A 24,378-nucleotide genomic window follows, 5' to 3' on the forward strand; every position below is an offset into this window, starting at 1 on the left:
TTGTAACCTTTAAATATATTGTTATTTTTAACATTTTCAGGGATTTTCACCATGTGGATGTATGGATTGTAAAGATACCTGTGAATGGACAGAACCTAGTCCTTTAATAGACATGTGCATAGTCTTAGGAGTCAATTGTACAAGTTTTTCGGTGGCTGTTGTTTTATTTTTTGTATTTAGTGGGATATTTATTGGAGTAACGATAGGTAAGTAGTACTATATTGAGAACTGATATTTGGTTATTTATATTTATTATATATTGGTTACATATTTATTATTATACGTCATAGTAGTGGTGAGGGGTGGAGATAGGCTGTTAAGATTCGACATAAATAGTGCACATTAAAATTTGTCAGTCATAATTATTTGTTTTCATTGTACTAAGAATACAATTTGCATATGGTTCTGTTTAGTTTTTAAAATTCGATTCAATCCTGTGTTGGATAGTTTTTTTTTTGATTCATTAAGCCCTGCTCTGCATATACAAACAGTAATCGGTAAAAAATATTATTTTATCTATAAAATATCCAAAATTATGTATGGTTTAATGGCATAATTTTATATATTTTATAGATAAATGAATATTTTTTGATTACCATCTACTATGGCTTGGATTGGGCAGGGTTTAATTGAATTTTAAAAACTAACAAATACTATCTACACATTGTAGTTATAATTCAATGAAAACACATACATTTGACTGTCAAAGTTTAGTGTGCACTTTTAACGTTGAATCTTAACAGCCTACCTCCACCCTTCGCTACTGCGTGGTAGAATTCTATTATAATGGTTTTGAAACAGTTATTTTTGTTAATTCTACTAGTTATTTACATTGACAGCTGTTTCGGGTTATAAACCCATCTTCGGAATGGTCAACTAACACATTAAACTCATATTTTATCCAAACCACTCATTGACATATTCAATAAATCGCTGCCTGATTTCCAGGTTGTTCTATGTCACTTTCAGAAAATTTTCAGGAGAGCAATTTAAAGTTCACTTTGACATAATTGCACAACCATTAAAAACTGTGTTCTGCATATAAAAGAAAAACTTATTTTCAACATTATCGACAAACCCGTTCATAATTTTTGTATTCTGACTAATAGGTTAAACAGAGTTCTGGAAATAGAACAAAATGGCATTATAAGTCATTTTGCTTAAAAATGTAACATAGAACAAAGAACAACCTGGAAATCAGGCAGCGAAATCTAATAATTTTATAGTTGACATATCCAGAATTGTAACGGTGTGATGAAATATATATTAATTTGTAAACCTGGTAATTTTAGTGTAAAGATAAATTAACAATCTGTTAGTTACATTAATTATTCAAGAGTACACATTTTTAATGTAATATGTTACAACTAAATACATATTACGCGATTAAATGACTATTTTATTTCAGGTGAATATTTATTAAAGAAGCGGAATAATTCATCCCATTTATCTCAAGAAACTGAGCCTGAAACAAGAAAATGTGTATACACTGGCATGAATGCAGCTATTGAAAAAATGTTTTATGCTTTGGGATCAGGTACGGAACTAATTTTCTGTATTACTTAGTACTTAATAAAATTGAACTGTCTGTCAGTCAGTCCGATTTTGTTCCTTCCATTTTAATTCAAAAACTACTTGATGAACTTGTACAGCTTATAGACGACATTGTTGGTACTAACCAAGTTAGTAGAGTCCCTATACAATTAGCTATTCGGTTATAACTCAAAAATTATCAAACCAATGTTAATCAGTAATCAAAATATCAGTTCCGGAGTCCTCTATTGCCCATTTTCTTGTTACCGATATCTGGCCGGTTGACTCGATTGTCAATGAATGGCATTAGAAAAAGCCAGCTTCATCCCATTCTACGAGTAAAAGCTTGTGACGTTCAACAAAAATCATAGATATTTACTATCAAAACGTTCTTTGGCTCAGGACTAAGTCAGTTTAGATGCGTAATACTCTCATGGCAAGTGATTATTCAGTCATATGTCTGACTGAAACATGGCTCAATGATTCGATTTGTGACAGTGAACTTTCCGATAGTAGATATATTGTATTTCGTTGCGATCGTGTATTTTTCCAAAGGGGTTGGCGGTGTGTTAATTGCCGTTCGCTCTGATTGGGTTGATAGTGTGTCTGTGATTGACCATATATTTATTGGTATCAATGTAATTATTATCAATTTGTTGTGTAATGGGTCACCTTTTATTATTAGCTGTGTTTATTTTCTTCCTCGATCATCGAGTAATACTTATAATATGTTTTTCTCATATTTTGAAAATTTATCCATTGGCAGCTCAATTGCTATCATCGGTGACTTCAATCGTTACTCGACATCTGCCAATGTTGATTTGGAATTTGCGCACTTTCTGAGCTGTATGCACTTTAAACAGTTTTCTCAAATTAAAAATGTGAAATCACGCATATTGGACTTGATCTTGGCGGATGCAGATTGTAATGCACAGGTGAATGCTTGCGTTGATCCCCTTGTTCAGGAAGACACTTACTATCATGCTCTATTAATTGAGTTGCCAATCAATTATCATAATTTTTCCAATAGTCGTCCTAGTGATAGCAATAATTTCGATTTTGTTAGCTCGGATACTTACTTTTTTAATAAATGGAATTTCTTCGAAGGTGACCAATTACAAATGTATTATGAAATGTAGAGTATTGATTAGAATGCTTTATATAGTACCAATGATATTAATAGTGCAATCGATGTTTTCTATGTAAATATTTATAGTGTAGTCTTTTCCCATTAAGAAGTCTTCGAGTGTACTTCACGCAGCTACCCTAAATGGTTCAACAATAACATTATTAAATCCATTGACTTGAAAGCCATCTGTCATAAACGATGGAAGCGCTCGAAGTGCCCAAATGATTATGGTGCTTTCTCCGATATGCGCAGAAGAGTTCATCGTGCCATTGACGCTGCTCACAAAGCGTACATTGAGAAAATTTCTTTGAATTTAACCTCAGACCCGAAAACTTTTTGGACGCATGTTAGGAGCTTACGTAACTTTTCTGCACAGTTATCATCTATGTCTTTTGGGGGTATGGTATTGAATGGCTATAAATCCATCGCTGACGGTTTTGCTGAATATTTTAGATCAGTTTATTCCACGATTCCACCAAAACTTCAACCTCAACCTGAATACTTTTCGTCTTCTTGGCCCATACTAAATATTGGTCCTCTGGATGAGTCAGATATGAAATATGCTTTCTCTAGGCTATATCCGAAATCCTCAGTAGGTCCAGATGACATTTCTCAATGGCTATTGAAAGGATGCAAAAAACTTTTAAGCGATCCTGTGTTGTATATTTTCAATCTATGTTTAAGTAAATCTACTTTCACTGATTGTTGGAGCTTAACTCCTATAAGACCGGTGCATAAAAATGGCTCGGTATCTGAAATAACTAACTTACGCCCAGTGGCTGTTCTATCTGCACCGGTCAACTATTCGAGTCCATTTTACATAAATATATAAACATGTGGATGGTCAGCTGACTGACGCTCAACATGGTTTTCGATCTACTCGATCAACAGTTACCAACCTCATAGAGTACACTGAATATATATCTCGTTCACTAATCATTGTCAAGTCAAGTTCATGCAATCTATACAGATATGTCAAAGGCTTTCAATCGAGTTGATCATGATATTCTTTCAACTAAACTGAATGCAGTAGGCGGATCTATTAATTTTGTAAATTTTTTCAAATCTTATTTTTCGCATCGTTGTCAATATGTCGAAAACGCTGGGTGTTCATATAAAGTCTTTTAAACTCTTTCAGGTGTTCCCCAAGGTTCAAATCTTTTTTGTTCCTCATATTTATCAATGATATAGTGAAAGCCACGGATGGAGTAGAATTTTTACTTTTTGCAGATGATTTGAAATTATATGCACCAATTCGCAACTAGTTAGACTGTTGCATATTACAGCGAAATCTCTGTTCACTTGAAAGTTGGTCAATAAAGAATAAATTAGAATTTAATACTGACAAATGTTTTTGTATTACTTTTTCTAAGTCGAGAACCCCGATTAAATATAATTATATTATGTCAAAAAGTTCATTAAAGCATCAATCTGAGGCGAACGATCTTGGGATAATTGTTGATTCTTCATTATCTTTTCACTCACATATAACTTCTACGGCTCTATGTGTGAGTAAGCTTCTAGGATTCATCATGCAACAATCCAAACCATTCAAGAATCCAAATGTCTTACGTACACTCTACGTCTCATTAGTGCGTAGCATTCTTGAATATGGGTCGATTATCTGGTGTCCTTATGAGGTTTCCTATAAGCTTATTTCAGAAAGCGTCCAGAAAAAATTTCTTCTGGACTATATTCCTTTCGATAATTCGTCAAATGATTATTTTCTGACTGCCTTTCTACTAGGCATGCTTACTTTTCACTCTCTTGAATCTCGTCGGTCTCTTCTGCTCTTGAAACTCTTTTGCCTGTTATCGCGAGGGATGGTTTCCAATCCTGGTGTCCTAATGAATTTGAATTTACATGCGCCTGTCAATTACCTATGTGGTCGCAGCCATGATTTATTTAGGATCAGAACCGTTTCCTCGTGTCAAGCCTATCAGGCACCATTTGTGAGGGGTGCAAGAATAGTAAATGCGCTCCCTAAAGACATAGACATTTTCAATGATGTAATTTGCATTTTATTTTTCTATATTAAATTATACTAAATTAAAGTATGTTTTGATTTTTTTTTTTTGTTATTATTATTGTTTTCTATATTCTCTTCTTCTCTCTTGTGAGGGTAATATTTGTTATAATGTAAATCTCATGTTGTTTACGTCTTGAATTTAGATATGTTATGTCCACAATGTTTTGTATTCTTAAATAAATAAATAGCTCTGGCTTATAGACTATATTGTTGGTACTCGCTTCTAGCGAGTGTCGTCTTCTTCTTCGTGCTCCAAACGGTTACATGTAAATTGTACGTAAAACATTTCACCATTGCACAGTTCACCGTGAGCTTTCATATCGGAAAGAGATGACCGTATACTATACGGTATCCAATTTTATTAGATTCAATATGAACATTAATTCAATTTTAATAGCTGGTTTAAGCAAAATTCATGAATTCAAAAATGAAAACCTAACCTAACCAAACAAATAATCTAGTAGGTATATCCACTATTTTCAAAATTTGTTTGCTGCTGGCTTCCTGTAAAGTGTAAACCGACAAGAACCGTGCTTTATTTAGACATGAATTTTATGTTAGTACTATACGACCCAAAGAGGTTGGATGGTTTTTAATATACGGCCATATGTTTCCGATACAACATTTCATGGTGAAGTGTGATACGGCGAACTGCATTCGTATAAGTTTCCGGACACGGCTCCAAACATGGCTAAAACCGTAGATTTGAATCTCTATTCTTGTTGTGAAGTAATAAAATAAAACTTCCTCCATCCTGTACTTGATTGATCAGCTCTTCATTTGTGGTTTCCTGAATGCCAGTTTTTGAAGTGATTTTTTTTAACCGATGCCTTCCCCAAAGTACTCATAACTAACAACTCTTGAATATTATCGAAATTCTTGTCAAGACACATGATACGATATACGATGATATACACTCATATACCAGTAGAACTACATTTTGCCATTCCAAATAATTTGTGTTCCTCTTCTTGTGGTCTTTTGTACAAAGTATTCAGCTCGTTGTATTATCTCCTTCTCCACCCCAACTGTGTGTCATTGATGGGTGCGAAAATACCACACAACACGCCCCACTCAAATGAACCCAGTACTCTTTCGATATTATGTATTATGAAAATATACTGGAATAGTTTTAATACTGATTCTTTAAATAGGAAAAGCATTTTTTTGTTTTTTTAAATGAATTTGTGTTCCCAAAAAACACTGATGAAAATTTTTTATACATGTTTATATTCTATAATCATATGTTGGTATTATATATTAATGCATTGTATTGTTTCAATATCTTTCATAATTTATGGAACTACTGTAGACGCCTTATTATCCAGGCTAATGTGGGTAGAGGCGGCACGGATAAACGAAAAACACAGATAATCCATGCTATGTTTTTTTCTTTTTAAAATACTACATATTACTATACATTTCTAAAGTAGACAATAATTATTTTAACATGCGTAATACTCATTATTTATAAAGAAAATCTGAGATTTTGGTTTAATTCCTAGAATCTTTTAATAATTTTCTAATATCAGTTCCAATTTTCCTAAGAGCTTATATCGTTGTATACCTACAGTCCTACACCGTATCGTGCACGGATAATCGGGAGTTTACTGTATGCATATACAATATAATAGGTATGTATTGTTGATACATATTATTATATTGTGCTTTAAAGCTTTAATTTTTTACACATTCAATTTGAAATTCATATTTATCCATTTTCATGAGCAAACTACAAACTGAGAAACTTTTGAGAACCTTTTCATTTTGGAACGGTGTATAAGTAAGCTGTAACTAAGGCCGTATCCAAGAAACTTTAATTATTGTCAATGGGTTTCAAGCATCTTCATTGTTTTTACATCTAACTAGTTTTTTTCCTTTCCAAAAAAATTTTCTCCATTCAATCACGTTTCCCATTCAAAATAGTTTTCTTCCCAAACATTTTACATAGATACTTAGTATAAAACCTGAAATTAACTTTTAAAAAATTAAAATAAATAAATAATTAAGTTTGAACCAATAAATTTAATACACAAATTAGCTTTATGCATTATGTTTAGGCAATTTATTTTCATGATGCAAGATGCGATTGCCCTCATAATTGGCATCACTATCATAATATTTCATCATTTGCAATATTATTTCTTGTGCTTTTTAAATTTCCTGTTACACCACTGAAAAGAATGCTTAATAAGCGTTAATTCCGTCTTAATAAGATAAATTGGAAAATGATTTTTTACAGAATAACTGATTATGATTATTTTTTGAAGCGTGTTCGATGCAACCATCACTTGTCATAATGGTATCTTCGTGGATAGTAATCGGACTCTGTTTTGGAGTGACACAACTTGAAATTACTACTGATCCTGTTGAATTATGGGCTTCACCAACATCTGAAGTTAGACAGCAAAAAGACTTCTTTGATACAAGGTATAGTTAAATAAACCAAAATAATAATAATTATTGTTGCACTGTACAGACTTCCTCATTTCCAAAAAGAATACTTGTGTGAAAATGCAAAAAAAAATTTTTTTACATGCCCTTAACCAGTATCAATGGCCCAAGGCCTATTGATACGATTGATATGATTATTTAAGTATGTAATCTATACTTAACTTATTGTCAGAGGAAGTTGACTTCAAGGTTTCTGGCTCTGAGGTACAGATATTATAATATAAATCAAGGCTTCGAACCGTTATTTTTTTTCATTTCGGTTTTCGTTCCGGTTCAAGTAACAAAATAATCGGTGTGTGTACTTTTGTACGCGCGTTAGAAGTTATACTTCTTTGGGGTATCAAAACAAAAACAAAACTTGTGATAACCTAGATTCTTGGACTAGCTCTGGTGTGGTGATTTAGAATCAGGTTCACAAAATAAATAAAAGTGTTTCTATGGTTCATCGAACTATCCAAATTATTTGTTTTTCTTATTGGTAGGAAGTTGAAATGGTGTGCCACTGGTTTAAAATTATTTTATTGCTTCATTCCGTCATTAATAATATTATTATTAATATTACTATTTTAATTACCTTGTAAAATTACACAGTCAGAAAAAGGCCTCTTATTTCAGCACCGCTGGTTTAAAATTATTTTATTGCTTTGTTCCGTAATTATTAATATTATTTAATATTACTATTTAAATTATCTTGCTAAATTACACACTCAGAAAAAGGGCCGCTTATTAAAGCGCCGCTGGTTTAAACCTATTTTATTGCTTCATTCCGTAATTATTAATAATATTTACTATTACTCTTTTAATTGTCTTGTTAAATTACACACTCAGAAAAAGGGCCACTTATTGGAGCGCCGCTGGTTTAAAATTATTTTATTGCTTCATTTCGTAATAATTAATATTAATTAATATTACTATTTTAATTATCTTGTTACACATTCAGAAAAAGCGCCGCTAGTTTAAAAAAATTTTTTTGCTTCATTTCGTAATTATTAATATTATTTTCTATTACTATTTTAATTATCTTGTTTACTGTAACTGCTTATTGGAGCGCCGCTGGTTTAACATGTACCCTTGAGACCGAAATGAATATAAACATAACAATAAAATAATTATTATTGTCTTCAATTATTATAAACCGCTAATAAATAAATTGACATGGGATTTGCGACAAATAATCTAAACTATAAATATGTGTATTTTTGTGTATGAAGAGTCTAAACATTGTAAAATTAATACATACCATTGTTTGAAGTATTTACCACCTCAACATTCACAAAAATTTATTTATTTATTGATATATAATTTTACTCATAAATAATACTTACATAAATATAGCCTCAAATGCTAATGAATAATCATAATAATAAATTGTGTTGCATCGGCGCACGCAACTTCCGTCACACGTCAAATACGTTACATCGGTGTCACACGCCAAAAATACACTCTGAGACTCCGAGACACTTCTTAGACAAAAATTCAGATGTAAGGTAATTAACGTCTCGTTTTTGTAGACAAAAAATCGGAAGTTAAGTATTTTAGTTCTCCCGAACAGTTTTAGCGCTATTTTTTAATCTATTGCCAACTTTTTTTCCGGATTTTCCAAATTATAGAATTTTGGGCGTACTATACCTCTTTTATATCATACATAGTATGCAGACAAAAATTATAGTACGGTTGGCAACACTGCATTAGTATGACATTCAGTGTTGCCATCTTTTCAAACTGGAATTATAGTACAGAGCCTCCAAAATTATAGTATTTGGGGGAAAAATATAGTTACACCAAAGAAGTATAACTTATAATGCGCGTAGATAAGTACACACACGGTTTTTTTTTTTAATTTGTAATATCCCAATATATGCAGGTATACTTTTTTTTTAGATTTGGTCCTTTTTACCGCACTGCCCAAATATTTATACAAGCGAAAGGATTGGACAATGTAAGTACACATTAAAACTCATTTTTATTGTATAATATTATGACCCACTATAGTCAGGCCGTGACATGAAACTGAAAACTTCGATGGTAGTGCTAATTATTGCTTGTACTTCAAATGCAATATGGAAAACTAACTATAGAAAATGATGATTGTTGCAAATTGAAATAAATGGTAATCATTTGAGCGAAATATGCAATCAAAAATCTTCATTTATTACAAACAGGTTAGGTTATTCGATGATAATTAATAACTAGCATTACCATCGTAATTCGTAATTCAATGCCACACCCTGAATATACTCAGCCTTGCTATATATATTATAGAAAACAGATCATGAGGTCATGTTGTAAGAAACTCCAATCTTACGTTTTTGAATGGACTGACAAAAAAACGTAAATATATTATATAAAGAATAAACGTAAATTGGAGGTTTTGAAATTGTTTAAATACTTTCGTTTTAATTTTAATTATAATAACTTGGAACTGAATTTATTAAGTTAAATTAAAAAATATATCACTGAAATGAAATAACTAACGGTCAGGTCAGGTCTATAATTTCGTTGGTCCCGGGTTCGAATCCCGGGTCGGGCAAAATCACAAGTTATTTTTCAATGTGTGTTTGGACCCAGAGTCTAACACCCATTTCTTGTGAAAACAAAAATCTATTAATACAACCTCCACTTATGGTGGCCCATATGAACATTTTAAGATTCTACATAAACACTAGATTTCTCACTATTCTTATAATCAAATCAGTTAAAATTCAAAATATCAACTGATGAGGAGGATAAAATTGGTGTTGTGCACTTGCAACTTCTTCTACTGCTCCTGGAATCTGCGAACCCCCCCGGATACCTCCATAACCACAGGGGGACAGTAGTATTCACTTTGGTAAACCATATCGAGGGTACTGACAGAAAGCATTAAAGTTAAAAACAAGTTATGAGATAATTGCAAAAAGGACTTTAATTTTTTTTTCAAAGCGTTCTCCCACGTAGATTTTTTTATGATTTAAAAACATTTTTTCTACACTATAAAGACTAACCTTTATGGCAAACACAATATACGACATGTTACAAGTCCTGTATTTTGTATACGCAGAACGCATTAGGTCATTATAATGCTTTCTATCAGAATAAAAAAATAATAATATGATTTAATAATGTTTCTATTTTCTCACCATTATATCCTATGCCTTTGTGCATTTTACCAGGACGTAGAGCGTAAATTTATATACATTTTGGCATTTAAAACAGAAAAACAGCAAAAACTGAGTTAATGCGTTCTGTCAGTATACCCTCGATATGTAGGCCAAGGTGGGAAATCGGGGCCTTTTGTTGTTTTACATTATTTTGTAAAACTAACACTAACCAGCTTTTATAAAATGGAAATTTTAATTTATTCAAGAGACTACAGGTTTCCTACCCCTGTGCCTTTATTCGAATGTATCCACCGCGGGTGTAATGTATCGCATAGGGATTACTGAGTTGTTATCTCTTTGTCTACTCTAGGAAACTTGAATCAAGTAATCAAGATGATAATTGCTGTCCGACAACAACATCTCGGCGGTAACAGGAAGTTGCTGTAGTTGCGTGTACAAGATTTCTCATTGTTGTCATTTTTTGAGAAAACAAATTCGGCGAATTGGTTTTTAATTTATATTAATTGTGTTCTCGGTAATTCACTTCAACGTCCAATTATTATTCGATAAGTAACAATAGAAAAATAAATTTAAATAATTTCACATGTTCGTTTACATATTAAATATATCGATGACACAATCACCTACATAATTTTTAGCATTGTTGTAAATTTTATATCTCCGTAATAATTATTGATTTAATGACTTATAAATTTAATGTTTATTCTTGAAAATATTTTTCTTCCCAAATTATTATTATACTTAAATGGTTATGTAAATGGTAAAAAATACGATTACAATACACACAACTAAATAATATACAAACATAATTCCCAATATTTGGGGAAATATTTATAGTATTACGACACTGCTTTTTGACGTACCTGTCATGGCGGCAACGCGTGCTAGGGGCTTGTTTAAATATTGTATTGGCTCGCCTTTTAGATGACGTTCTTTTTCTTCTTCGCAATAAACCAAGATTTTACTATTAATAATTCTAGCGTCACTCCTGACGATTTTAGACATATTTTTGTTATGAAAAGCTTCAAACTACGTAAATTGTTAGATCCGTACACAACGAGAGCGTAAAATGAAAGGATTAATTTGGGGGTATTCCTCATTTGAAAACGGAAGCGCGATTAGCTGTACAAGAGGGTATTGTTAGTTCACAATTTTAACACGTAGACAAGAAGTTCTTGTTTGACAGTACTCGCTAATCTCAGCATGTAGACAAAAAATAAGTAAGTACTTGATAAAAAAGGTTTCAAATAGTAATAAAAATGTTGATTTATTTGAACCTGTATTTTTTTCTGTATTTTAAGGTACAAGAGAGTAATAAAACATATGGCCCAGCATTCAACAAGTTCTTTTTGTATGAAATCATAAAATTACAGAAGGAAATAAAAAATGTAAGACACAGTCCTTTAATACAGTTATTGATTTCTTTCTGATGGTGCTTTATAAACTTTATACACTGTACCTACCTATATTTTTTTTAGATTGGACAAGCTGACAACACTGGATTAACTGATATATGTTTCGCGCCATTGAGATCGCCGTTTACTGGTCCAAATAAAGTCGACCAGTGTGCGATTATGTCATTCTTTGGTTACTTTCAGGACAGCGAGGAATATTTTAATAATTCAAACTATATTGATGTAATTCAGAATTGTATTGGGTATGCATAATATTTTTGACAATTTTCTACACAGTAATACATTGATTGACGAATCCTTAGAAAATGAGTCCTCTTTATTATGGCGATTCAATTGACTGCTCATTATGAATTTTCAATCTTAATAGCGGATATCATGTGGAAGCGCAAACAATACCAATAAAAGAAATATATATTAATAAGTAGAAACTAAACTCACAAATAACGAGTATAGACATGTAAAACTCATACGATCAGTTATCCATATATATCAGTGGCGAAGGGTGGAGGTAGGCTATTAAAATTCACCATAAATAGTGCACATTAAACTTTGTCAGTCATACATATTCGTTTTCATTGAAATAAGACTACAATTTATAAATGGTGTTGGTTAGTTGTTAAAAATCAATTAAACCCTGCGAAACCAAGCCATAATAGATAATAGTAAAAAAATACTCGTCAATCTATAAAATATCTAAAAGTATGAAATTAAATCATACATAACTTTGGATATTTATAGATAGAATAATATTTTTTATTCATTATAGTTTGGTTTAGGCAGGGCTAATGAATTTTAAAAAGTAAACCAACAATGTATAATAATATGTATTCCACCATCTGCAAATTGTAGTCTTAGTTCAATAAAAACAAGTACCTATGACTAACAAAGTTTAATGTGCACTATTTATGGCAGATCTTAACAGCCTACCCCCACCCTTCGCTACTGATATATAATATGATGTCATGTACTAATGGGAATGAGAGCGCTTGATGAAATATGATGATTTGTAGAAATATAATGTCACAAAACCAGCAAAATATAAAATCATTTTTTCTGAGAACATACTTACCTAACCACACTACCAACCTTTTTTAACGAATGAAGCTTCAAAAATGTGATGTAATTTAGACACAAGAGTGCAAATTTTTTTTTGACAAAATGTGACTGGGTGGAGCGGGATTTGCTGCGTGACAATACTCACTGGCATGCCAGTAAAAAAATAAACTGCACATAGTTATAACATTGCATCAATAGCTCAAAAAAATTAGTAAACATTCTACTATCAGGAAAGTTCAAATTGTCGACATTAAAAACATATTGTTTGGAGTTTATTACATTATTAATTAGTTTATGCTGGCATGGTATGCTTGTGTTTGTCACAGTGAATGTATTTCATTATTATTATCAATTAGTGAAAATTCATCATAATGGATTTTTGTGATTAAATAATTTTGATGATAGGATTAAAGCGAAAAAAGAATCCTTAATATGTTACTATCTAATATTAACATATATTGTTATAGTCTTAGGGAATTGTGTTTCATAAAACTTTTATTATCACTTTTAATTTCAACAATATATTGTTTTTTTTTTCACAGACAAGTTTATGGTCCCAATTGCCTTACTCTGTGGGGCGGCGGTGTTGAACCCAGCTTAGCATTTGGTGGAGCAAATTTGGCAGAATTATCAGATACAGTTGTTATTTCAGTATTGCTAAATAATCATGTTAATACATCTGATTTAACAGCTGCACTGTCGTGGGAAAAAAGGTTAGTGCCTAACTAATTAAAATTGAATACACAGGAGATATACAGAGAAACCTAATGAAAATATTTTGAATATTCCTTGGTAAACTAAAGAATTATTTTATTAACATGCAGAGTTGGTGTCTATTTCTAAAAAAAATATGTTTTACATAATATATGTAAAGGGTTACCCAAGTTCTGTTGCAAATTGATGATTTAAAATTGTTTTTTTAAATAAAACACATCGTATAACTTTTGCAAATATATTTATTAACACAATATCACTTAAATGACCTCTCTGGGCCATCTTGCAGCTTACAATCCATATGTTTATGCCAATTTTCGATGACTTGTTCATTCATTTCGAGCTCTATGTCAGCTATAACGTTAAGGAGGTTGTCCTTAAGCGCATCAAGAAGCATAGACACTTGCTTTTGTGTAACCACACAAAAAGAAATTCAACGGTATAAAATCTCACGACCTTTATGGATCTTATCTAATCCAATTTTTACTTTTCAGATTTATAAATTTTATGAAAGACTATGATGCTAACAGAAAACCAGAATATATGGACATATCATATTCATCAGAACGTTCAATTGAAGATGAGCTTATAAGAGTTTCAGAAGCCCAAATAGGAACGGTGATAATTAGTTATGTTGTCATGTTTATTTATGTGGCAATATCATTAGGAAATATTCAATCCTTTCAAACAATATTAGTAAGTATAATATTATTTTTATTTATTTATTTGTGTAACACCTAGCAACATTAGAATATATTAAAAATATTCTACACATGAAATAAATATAAAAATGTACTAAATAACATAACAATAGAATAAAAGAAACAGAAAAACAACAAACATTGAATCTGCTTTACAAATTGAGCAGCTCGATGCCAAAACGGATGTACCTGTTGAATACCCGTGTTCTTTACTTTTATTTTTAGCACATAACATGCAGTAGTAGTAGTAGCAATAAAAAAATCACAGAAACACCCGCTAGAGAAAATTATAAAGATGTATTGTGACCTTACTGTGACCCCCGGTATAAGACACCAGTGCAAAAACCATTAGACAAGGGTCACCAAACTATGTTAATCGAAGAATTATTCCAGAGAGAAGTGAATCTTCAATTTTGAATATTAAATGGAAATGTTTTATTTATGAAAATCAATATGGAAAGAGTCTTTTTTGGATGTCAAGTAGAGAGATGAAATGGGATTATTAATACATAAGCTCAGGTTGTCAAGCCGAACGAATAATATTTTTGTTAAATTTATGAACCTCTTTGATTTATTTCAGATGGATAGCAAAATAACTTTGGGCATGGTGGGAATTATCATTGTCCTTTCATCGGTTGGGTGCTCTCTAGGGTTTTTTGGATATGTAGGAGTTCCAACTACATTATTAGTTGTAGAGGTAATTCTAATAAAGTATTACATCTTTAAACTATATATTTTTCCAATTAAAATATTTGGTTTCTGCAGAAACATTGTATGCCTCAACACTATATAGCAGTGGCGAAGGGTTAAGGTAGGCTCTTAAGATCCGTCATAAATAGTGCACCCTAAACTTTATCAGTCATACGTATTTGTTTTCATTGAAATAAGACTGTAATTTACTGATGGTGTTGGTTAGTTTATAAAATTCAATTGAACGCTGTGAAATCAAACCATAATAGATAATACTCCAAAAATACTCCTCTATCTATAAACTATCTAAAATTATGCAATTAAATCATACATAACTTATTATATTTGTATCTATTATAGTTTGGTTTATGCAGGGCTTAATGAATTTAAAAAATGGACCAACAATAATATGTGTAATATGCATTCTTAATCCAACGAAAAAAAATTAGTATGAATGAAAAAGTGAGCACAATTTTGTGGTATCACCCAAAGTATACCAAAACTATTATGGTTTGGTTAGAGGGGTTTAATTGATTTTTAAAAACTAACCAACATCGTCTGTAAATTGTAGTCTTAATTCAATGAAAACAAATATCTACATATGACGGACAAAGTTTTGTGTGCACTATTTATGACGGATCTTAACAGCCTACCTCCACTCTTCGCTACTGCTACATATTCATAGATCGGTGATTTTAAACTGATAAGTAGGTATGAATTAAAAATATATTTCACATTTTTTCTATGATTTTCCGCCCTTTGGTAATGCACAACATACTTATGTACTTCATGTATTTCAACATTTAATTCAATTTATGTAAATTGAATTTAACATTATTTTTTTAATATTATAAAAAAATGTTTTTTCTGGTATTTTGCTGCTCTCTAAAACCTGCCACTCAGGTACTGTACACCCCCATCGCCCCCGGTTGGAATGGGCCAGCTTGAATCCCACAACTGGGTCCGATTAAGATATTGGAGTGTAGGTATTTACATTAATAATATTACAAAGGGAGGCCAAAGATTCGCTGGTTGGATGGAGCTGCCAGTGACTGCCGTATTATGGGGGTACCAAATTAGAAAGCGGCCACACTGGATAGGGACAGGTGGAGGGAGCTGTTGGAGGAGGCCAGGACCCACACCGGGTTGTCGTGCCCCTGATGATGATGAATATTACAAAGAATTCTCTCGCTCGGCACTCCTCTGACAATGTCTAGTTTTCCATCTAAACTATCAAACCTCACGCTAATGTGGCATGATTATACATCCTGTAAAAAGCCAGTTAATATAAATATTGATACTATGCCATCTTGTGACTGTCTATTTTTATTATTTTGCAGGTTTTACCATTTTTGATTCTTGCTGTTGGCGTTGATAATATTTTTATTATAGTATCAAGCTATAATGACATATGCATCGACTTGCAAAATAATTTAATTGATATTAAATTCGACAATAAGAAGGCAAAGAAACAGTACATTTTCGGAAAGACTTTAGCTAAAGCAGGCCCTTCGATGGTACTTACAACTGTGTCCCAATGTGCATGCTTTGGTATTGGTGAGTAAAATATTTGTCATCATTTTTTAATGACCTATTTTTCTGGACAATGGTTTCGCTTTATGTTAGAGTATACGCTTCATAATTTTGCAGTCCGGCTCTAAGATGAAAATGATATTTACATAATAATATGTAAAAAAATACGCTACCTGAAAGCAACAGTACAATAAGTCGAAATTACTAGTTTCGAGATAATTTACCATTAATGTTTATGTCATACAAGTGAAATAGTTAACTACATGTTTATTTTGTTTTTTCTGCAGTTTATAATAGATGACAACGGTAAGATTTTGTGAATACCATTATTAACAGTGGATTATTTCAGTTATCCCACTGTTGCTTTGAAGTTACAGGGCAATTTAAAAAATTCAACAGTGGCATTTTTATGTGAGTGTAAATTTCAGCAATCGATTGGCATACTTATCTCAAAATCGACTTTTTTCACTTTATCTCACTGTTGCTTTTAAGTAGCGATATATTTTTTATTTATTACTACATATATTAATACAAGTGAAGTTTTGATAATATTATAATCACCGACAAAATGATAATTGTGCAGGAGAGCAAAAAAAAGAATGAAATTGTTATTGGTTGGAAAATGGGTTTAATATTAAGTAAAAGAAATTATATGTTGATTTCTCATTTATTTTGAAATATAATAAAAGTGAAAAAACGTAATGAAAATATATCCTACGTTTTTGTGCAGTTTCATACCCAATGAGGTGATTTTTGCCTTGACTACACTTTCTTCTCCTCTCCCTTCATTTATGAAGCAATGAAATCGATTTTGGTAGTTTTAATGATACCATTCTTGAGTACTTCCTCTGTTGACGAAATTAGCATTTAAATCTCAAAAATGAAAAAAATGCAATGACCCTGTTTTTGCCGTGTACCCTTCAAATATAATTACTAATATATGCCTAATTAAATTACTTCTTACATAAGTACCTCTAGTCTTGAAAATTGCAATATTTTTAGTGTTGTTTCAGTACATTTTTCATTAACTCAATATACTATTAAAATAATGTTAATGTTGTTTTCCTCTTTCTTATAAACTAAACTGTTTAAAATTCCAGGTTCTTTATCGGGCATGCCTGCTGTTAATACATTTGCCTTGTATGCTGCGGTCGCGATCTTGTTAGATTTTGTTTTCCAAATAACAGCATTCTTGGCGTTCTTGACGTTCGACAGTGACAGATATGACGTAAATATTTTTTTTATAATATTTTACCTTTTTTTTTAAATTTGTAATACACATAATTTTTTTTATTAGAGGCATGAAAAAGAAACCATAATTTTATTGTAGCTTACGATCATGGCCTCCACAAGAGGGGGGGGGGGGGGCAGACAGGGCTAGTTGAGATATGCACACATAAGAAAATTTCTCATACTGTAGTGTTTCACACTGCCCTTAACCTTAGCGATAGGTAGCGGGGCCAGTTTCAGGATGTGGGGGCCATGCTTACGATATCTCTCATCGTCTATTTCCAAAAAATACTGGTATACCTATTCATAATTGATTATTTTGATAAACCACATTTTTGTGTTTCAAACGTAAAATGTTAGAATTTTTTTCCACCATATTGTATTTCCAAATTTGAACATTTTGTTTATTAGCTGAAGAACTTATAATTATAATTATAACATTTTTATTTATTGGTTTCTGTCTGTCATTAACTTTTTAAACATTTTTTTCATATGCTTCTGGAAGTTATGTCATATTGTGTGAAATTCCATATAATCTATGAAATAGAATATGTATGTATAGATTAGGTAATAAAATTATCAACTCATTATTTTATTAAAATTTAAGTATTAATAATGGAACCCAGGGCATGCACATGTTTACACCATTTCCTATGATCATACTTGCTGTGCATTGCTCACTCTTGTAATACCACCGCGGTGTGAGGAAACTTCAGTCATTTTTATAAACTTAAAGAAGCCTTCGACATCCTTATGGACGCAGTATATACAATGGTTCAAACGCATTAGTCATGAATTATTTTTTAGATTTTAATAATACTATAAAAACTATGTGATGCTATTAGTTTCGAAGTTGGTAATCTCGGTTTTTTTTATTAAAATTATTATTAAACTGTAGATTGATTGCAACGACATTTATATTAATCTAATTTAGTTTTAATTTAATTTAACTAAAACGCAATTTTTATATTCCTAATTATTCCACCTTTATTATTTAAATTAATGATACCAAGCATTTCCACCATGAATTGACAGTTTGACACCATAAAAGAAACTAATTTAGTGTTACAGAGTGCTAAAACTGAACATAGGTGTGGATTCGAATCCCGCAGCTATTAAAAATCACATATTGTTTTTTCAATGTGTGTTTAATCCAGAGCAAAGACCTAATGGGTTGGGTGAATGGGTAATAATTGTAACTCGTAAAAAAACATAACAGCCACTTTGTTGAGGCCCTTACTTCTTATACTCTGATTAGGAGCAAAAATGGTGATTCGTCATTAATTTTTTTTAGATACATACTGTGATTACATATTAAGTTGTATTATTGATTTTCCCAATTTTAGTCAGGAAGAATGGATGTGTTATGCTGTATCAAACAAAAACAATTCTGCGGCGGTGAAACAACTGATAAACAATACACGAAAGGACTCTTACACAAGGCGATAAAAAATTATTATGCCCCATTCCTCTTCCACCCGTAAGCATATAATTTCCATTTTATATCCTTGTATTATAACATATTATTATCATGATGAAGAGAGCAAAAATTTATTGAGTTTTACCATATAATTAGTATTTAATGCACACGGTATTGTCTTATTTGAATGTATGTTGCCACAAAATTTTCAAACAAACATAATCTGTTAAAACAAACACAAAGTATTGCATAGGTTTATAAATATCGATAATTTATTGGTACAATAATATTTTTCTTCTATATTTATGAAGGAAAAAAATATAGATAATAATTATTGTCACCTGATGGCTAGAACCAGGGCTACGGACCGTTATTTTTTTTCGTTTCAGTTCAAATATAAAAATATATTATCAATACTATCGACCGAAGGTACTTGATGGAATTTGAATTTAAATTCTATTGGATTTAAGTTTTGTACTTATTCCATTTGGTTATTAGGTATTTATTGATTATCAGTATTATTCAAATGGAATAGTACAAAACTTAAATCCATTAGAATAAAAATATATACCGTTCCAGTTCCGGTTTGCGTTTCGAAAAAAAATAACAGTTTTTCCGGTTTTCGGTTTAGCTCTGAGTGATTAATTTTTAAATGTTTTTATTTGTATTAAAAACTTGAGTACCTTGGTATCAAAGTGGGACATAAGACATCTGCAATAATTTACAGGAGAGGTGATTTTTCATTTCATATAAATATTGAAACATAATTTATATAAAGAAAATACTTGAGTAATGCTTAGAGGTTCAAAATCACATTTATTAAGTTAAATCTAAGGTATTCATTTTGTAAATATTAAATATATTCATTCAAAATTGCTTATGTCCCCTTTTGACTCAAATTTTTGCGTTTGTCCGTGTTTGATACGCAAACAGCCGTACATGTCCGCTTTTGACACAAAGTTTAATTTTTTTAAATAAAATTTCAAGGTAGTTCAGATTTCTTTTAACAATAAATGAAAAGCCGTTTATAATATCGTGACTCAATTCCCTTGAGACATTTGATGAAATCAATGACAGAATTATTCATCTTGTTTGCAAAAAGTTTATCCTTTCTTGATCCACCTCTTGTTTCAATGCAGTGACGTCCCTAGACAAAATGCCGCCCCTAGGCAGCGTCAAAATGCCGCCCCATTTTTTTATCATCCTTTCATTACTCCAATATCTAAGAAATGTGTTGTATGAAGCATGGCCCCCTCATCCTGAAGCGGGCCCCATGTTAGGATCTTTGCCCCCCCCCCCCTACCTATCGCTAAGGTTAAAAGCAGTGTGACGCTCTATAGTAATGTTTTCCAAATGGTGTACGCGTTAAAATTGATGTGTATATTTAGTGTTTTTTTGTATATTTTAATACATACACTTGAATTGTGGAGTTTTTGAGTATCGCTACACAATTATAAATTGTATTGTGTAACCACATAATTTTAAATAATATGGCGAATTTTTTGCTATTAGAGCAAATTTGTGATAAGTGTTTATCTCACTTATCGAGCCCGAGCCCCAGGTTAGAGCCCTGTCTTGTGGGGGCCATGGTTTGGATACATTACTAATAAAATATACACCTACCACTAAGCTGAAACATACAAAATTAAATTTAGATATCAATAAATAAATAAGCGAATAAATATAATATTAGTTAGACACTTACCCAAATCACCAGAGTCTGAGATGCCATTTGGTTAATATGTCTGACACATTGGTTTGCATCATTTAGTAATACCTACGCAGATGTATTATTTTCACACCATTTTTTCTATGCTATTATTGTACCCTACAACATGTAAACAAAATAATTTTCCTCATTATTTTTTTAATATAAACCTAAATTTAATCATAAATACACTATTAATTAATGGTCTCAACATTCAACCGTTGATGATTGAAATAAACTACAAATCCACACTTTTATCAGCAAAAAATATGTTTACAAAAAAAACGACTTAAAAGAAGGTATTGCACAGTATTGTATTCACAGCACGATAAATATGATATAATCTAGGTAGATACCTACTAGTGTACATTTCCCTCTGATTAGCGATGGACAGAGCATCGAGAGCGTCGACAGCTTCAAGTACCTGGGGGTACACATCACGGGAGATGGCATTTTGCAGAAAGAGCTCGCTATCCGAATGGGAATGGCTGGAGCAACATTCAACTCGATGCGAAATGTCTGGGACTCACGATTGTACTCGGTCAAAACCAAATGCCGCCTATTCGACGCTTGCATTCTGACGGTGCTGCTTTACGGTAGCGAATCATGGCACCTTACGAAGGCTCAGAGCAACCGTATACTGAGCTTCGAAAACAGATGTTTGCGACGAATACTGGGTGTGCGGTGGGTATGACTTTAGGAGCAACGAGGAGATAAGAGAACGTACCAAGCAGCCTCTCATCACGCTGAAAGTGAAGAGGCGACGTTGGACCTGGCTCGGCCACGTGCTGCGGATGCCAGAAGAGAACTTTAACCTGGCTTGCCTGTTCTTCAAGCCGACCGGATTCCGGCGTCCTGGAAGGCCGCTAAATACAATCTACAGAGTGTATACGGCGGAGCTACGGGATGCTGGTTTGACCTGGAACGAAGCAAGAAGACTGGCGAGCGACAGGGATTCTTGGAGGCGCCGCGTGGTGTCCATATGCTCCAGTTAAGGGGCGGATATGGGCAAAGAAGAAGAAGAAGAAGAAGTACATTTTTATTACAATTAGCTGGTACTTAACGTAAATACCTATTATATGCACGAATACTAATTGATTATGTCAAATGTCAATAAGGATTAATAATCATTATGAATAGGTATCTATTTGCAATAGGTACATCCGGCAACTTTTAAATCTCGCGAATGACTGGCAAAAATATTTGGATAAATTAAAAAATACGGTATGTACCTACCTACCTATAAATCTCTACCATAAATTCTCCTTGTTTCGTTACCAACGTTGATATAATATATAATATTATTTTCTTTTAATAACTATGGCGCGACATAATTATTGGTTTTTGCGCAGTATACCTACCACTGTTATGAATGAAAGGAACTCTTTAATCTGAGTAAATGACATTATATTATTATGACTGATTTATTATTCGTTTGTGATGTTTTACATTTATAAAAATATTCATAATGTGTATAGGCGCCAAGTTTATTAGCATTTGTATACGAAACCGAGCAGTCAAAAATAAAATAAAAAAATCTCTAGCTGAGCGTGGTGACATCATACTAAAATCGCTGCGAGTACCGACTGGATAATAATAAAAAAAAGCATCGGGAACAAAACATCTCCAAAGCTCTGGTTATAATATAACTAAGTTTAGGTAGCTATTTCTATATAATACCAAATGATTCTCCTCGATTTGCCGCCCTTCGAGTATCTGCCGCCCCCAAGCGACGCTCAATCTGCCTACCCCCACGGGACGTCACTGTTTCAATGTGTACTAACATGTCATTTTTTTAAACCTTTGGAAGACTCCGATAACTCTTAGTTTTGTAATATTTAAAGCTGATAAAAATGTGGCCCTGCATACGGGAAGACAATTCCCAGCAGCGTTTAAAATGCTGTATTGAAATGTTGCCATTTTTTGTTTTATAAACACTTGTTGACGGCGTCGTTTTGGTACGAGAGTCCTACAGAATTTCAATATAAAAGAATCCTGCTTGTCTTTTGCTGATGTAGAATAAAAGGATTCGTGGAATTTCGTTACATCCTGCATTGTCAATAATCCGCATTGAAAACCACGACGATGGCCGCATTTAGGAAAGGAAGGCACGCCTTTTGCAGAATATCTGAAAAAAAAAATATATTTTTGTGTTTTATTCAACTTAGAAACCACGTTTGAAAAAAACATTTGTTGTTGAACCACCCTTTTCACGTCCATAGTATTGATATGGAGGTAATAGCGTATGTGTAAATTCGTCAATAATGAAAAATACTCGTAAATAACGAGTGAAAATGCGCAAAGGCTAATATTTAAATATTATTATTCTTATAAAAACATCAAATTATGGTTGGACATTATTAATTATATATGAACCATTTAGGTAGATTGGTACATAAATACATAAGTAAGTAATATTTACTAATTTGTTTAATAGCTGATTTTACTAAATAATTATAATAATAAATTGTGTTGCATCGGCACGCGCAACTTCCATCCCACGCCAAATGCATTACATAGGCGCGCACAAATTTGTCACACGCCAAAAATACACTGATCTGTTTTCCCAAACGCGCCAAAAGAAGTATAACTTCAATATACAATATATATTAATACATTTTCAGGGTGACGAAAGTTGTGTTGGCTGTGTTGTTCATGTTGTGGCTGTGCCTGAGTATAAGCGTTATTCCGAGTATAGACATTGGACTGGAGCAGGAGTTGGCGATGCCGTTTGACTCCCACGTGAGAAAATATTTACTGAGCGTAGGAAGTCTTCTTCAAATGGGTCCTCCTGTATATTGGGTCGTCTCGCAAGGCTTGAACTATTCTAACTTTGACCAGCAGAGCTTGATATGTGGCGGGCAACTTTGCAATCCCGATTCCATACTCTCACAACTGTATATTTCGTCACAGTTTTCGGAAAGGTATATATCACTCCAATTCAACCTTTTATTCTGTTTTATTTTGTAGTTACTATGTAATTCAGTGGAATGTCACTAATCTAGTACTATTTGAAACGTAATGGTGCTAGATTAATAGAATGTATGGAAAACTGGAAAATAAAAAACATAAAAATGTTTGTGTACATCTCATTCATTTCTTTACCATAACAATATACTTTAAATATTTTAAAAATCAGTCATTTTTTTTGGGTGCCAAATTACAAAGTACCGGCTTATTGAGATTCTATTGTATTTATTTTGGTTGTTATCGGATTCCCAGGTCTCAATTATAATAATATTATTTATTAAATATTCATTTTTCACATACAATCAGTCAGTGCCTATATATATAATATGATATCGTAATCTTATGAGATAGCGGATCTACAATTTCAAAAGATTACGAATTAATGTTACTTATTTCATCATAATTTCAAAATATTATTTCACTGTGCAAATATGTATAAATACCGGGTCAGAATCGATTGGACATCTCACTCGATTACAAGTTTCCGTCAAAGACACATTGCACCGAACTACCGTTATATTTATTATAATGCATCGATTGTACCATAGTAGTTATTTGAAACAGTAAATAAAATGTCGCCTCCTCCATCATCACGGACAACTACTACCGTATCTCATCTGCAATAACTATCTTCTATCGAACCTTCATTACACATCTGAATAAATAAACAAAATATGTAGCTTAGTTTCATAACA

The 24,378-nt window shown here is 32.2% G+C and overlaps 1 protein-coding gene across 1 annotated transcript in view; it reads left to right on the plus strand.

Moving 5' to 3' along the window:
- LOC147079831 (NPC intracellular cholesterol transporter 1 homolog 1b-like) overlaps positions 1 to 24,378 on the plus strand; it is a 47,905-nt gene that overhangs the window by 13,684 nt on the left and 9,843 nt on the right. Inside the window, exons 5-17 of the mRNA XM_085944825.1 lie at positions 41 to 206; positions 1,409 to 1,537; positions 6,962 to 7,121; positions 9,027 to 9,084; positions 11,548 to 11,634; positions 11,725 to 11,903; positions 13,260 to 13,430; positions 13,926 to 14,127; positions 14,713 to 14,829; positions 16,163 to 16,379; positions 17,456 to 17,583; positions 18,932 to 19,065; positions 23,338 to 23,637. Of these exons, the coding sequence (XP_085800951.1) occupies positions 41 to 206; positions 1,409 to 1,537; positions 6,962 to 7,121; positions 9,027 to 9,084; positions 11,548 to 11,634; positions 11,725 to 11,903; positions 13,260 to 13,430; positions 13,926 to 14,127; positions 14,713 to 14,829; positions 16,163 to 16,379; positions 17,456 to 17,583; positions 18,932 to 19,065; positions 23,338 to 23,637 (2,048 nt within the window). The remainder of the gene's footprint in view (positions 1 to 40; positions 207 to 1,408; positions 1,538 to 6,961; positions 7,122 to 9,026; positions 9,085 to 11,547; positions 11,635 to 11,724; positions 11,904 to 13,259; positions 13,431 to 13,925; positions 14,128 to 14,712; positions 14,830 to 16,162; positions 16,380 to 17,455; positions 17,584 to 18,931; positions 19,066 to 23,337; positions 23,638 to 24,378) is intronic.

This window comes from Rhyacophila brunnea, unplaced genomic scaffold, assembly GCF_057557595.1.
Source record: "Rhyacophila brunnea isolate RB1 unplaced genomic scaffold, BYU_Rbru_1.0 scaffold_1, whole genome shotgun sequence".
NCBI classification, from domain to species: domain Eukaryota; kingdom Metazoa; phylum Arthropoda; class Insecta; order Trichoptera; family Rhyacophilidae; genus Rhyacophila; species Rhyacophila brunnea.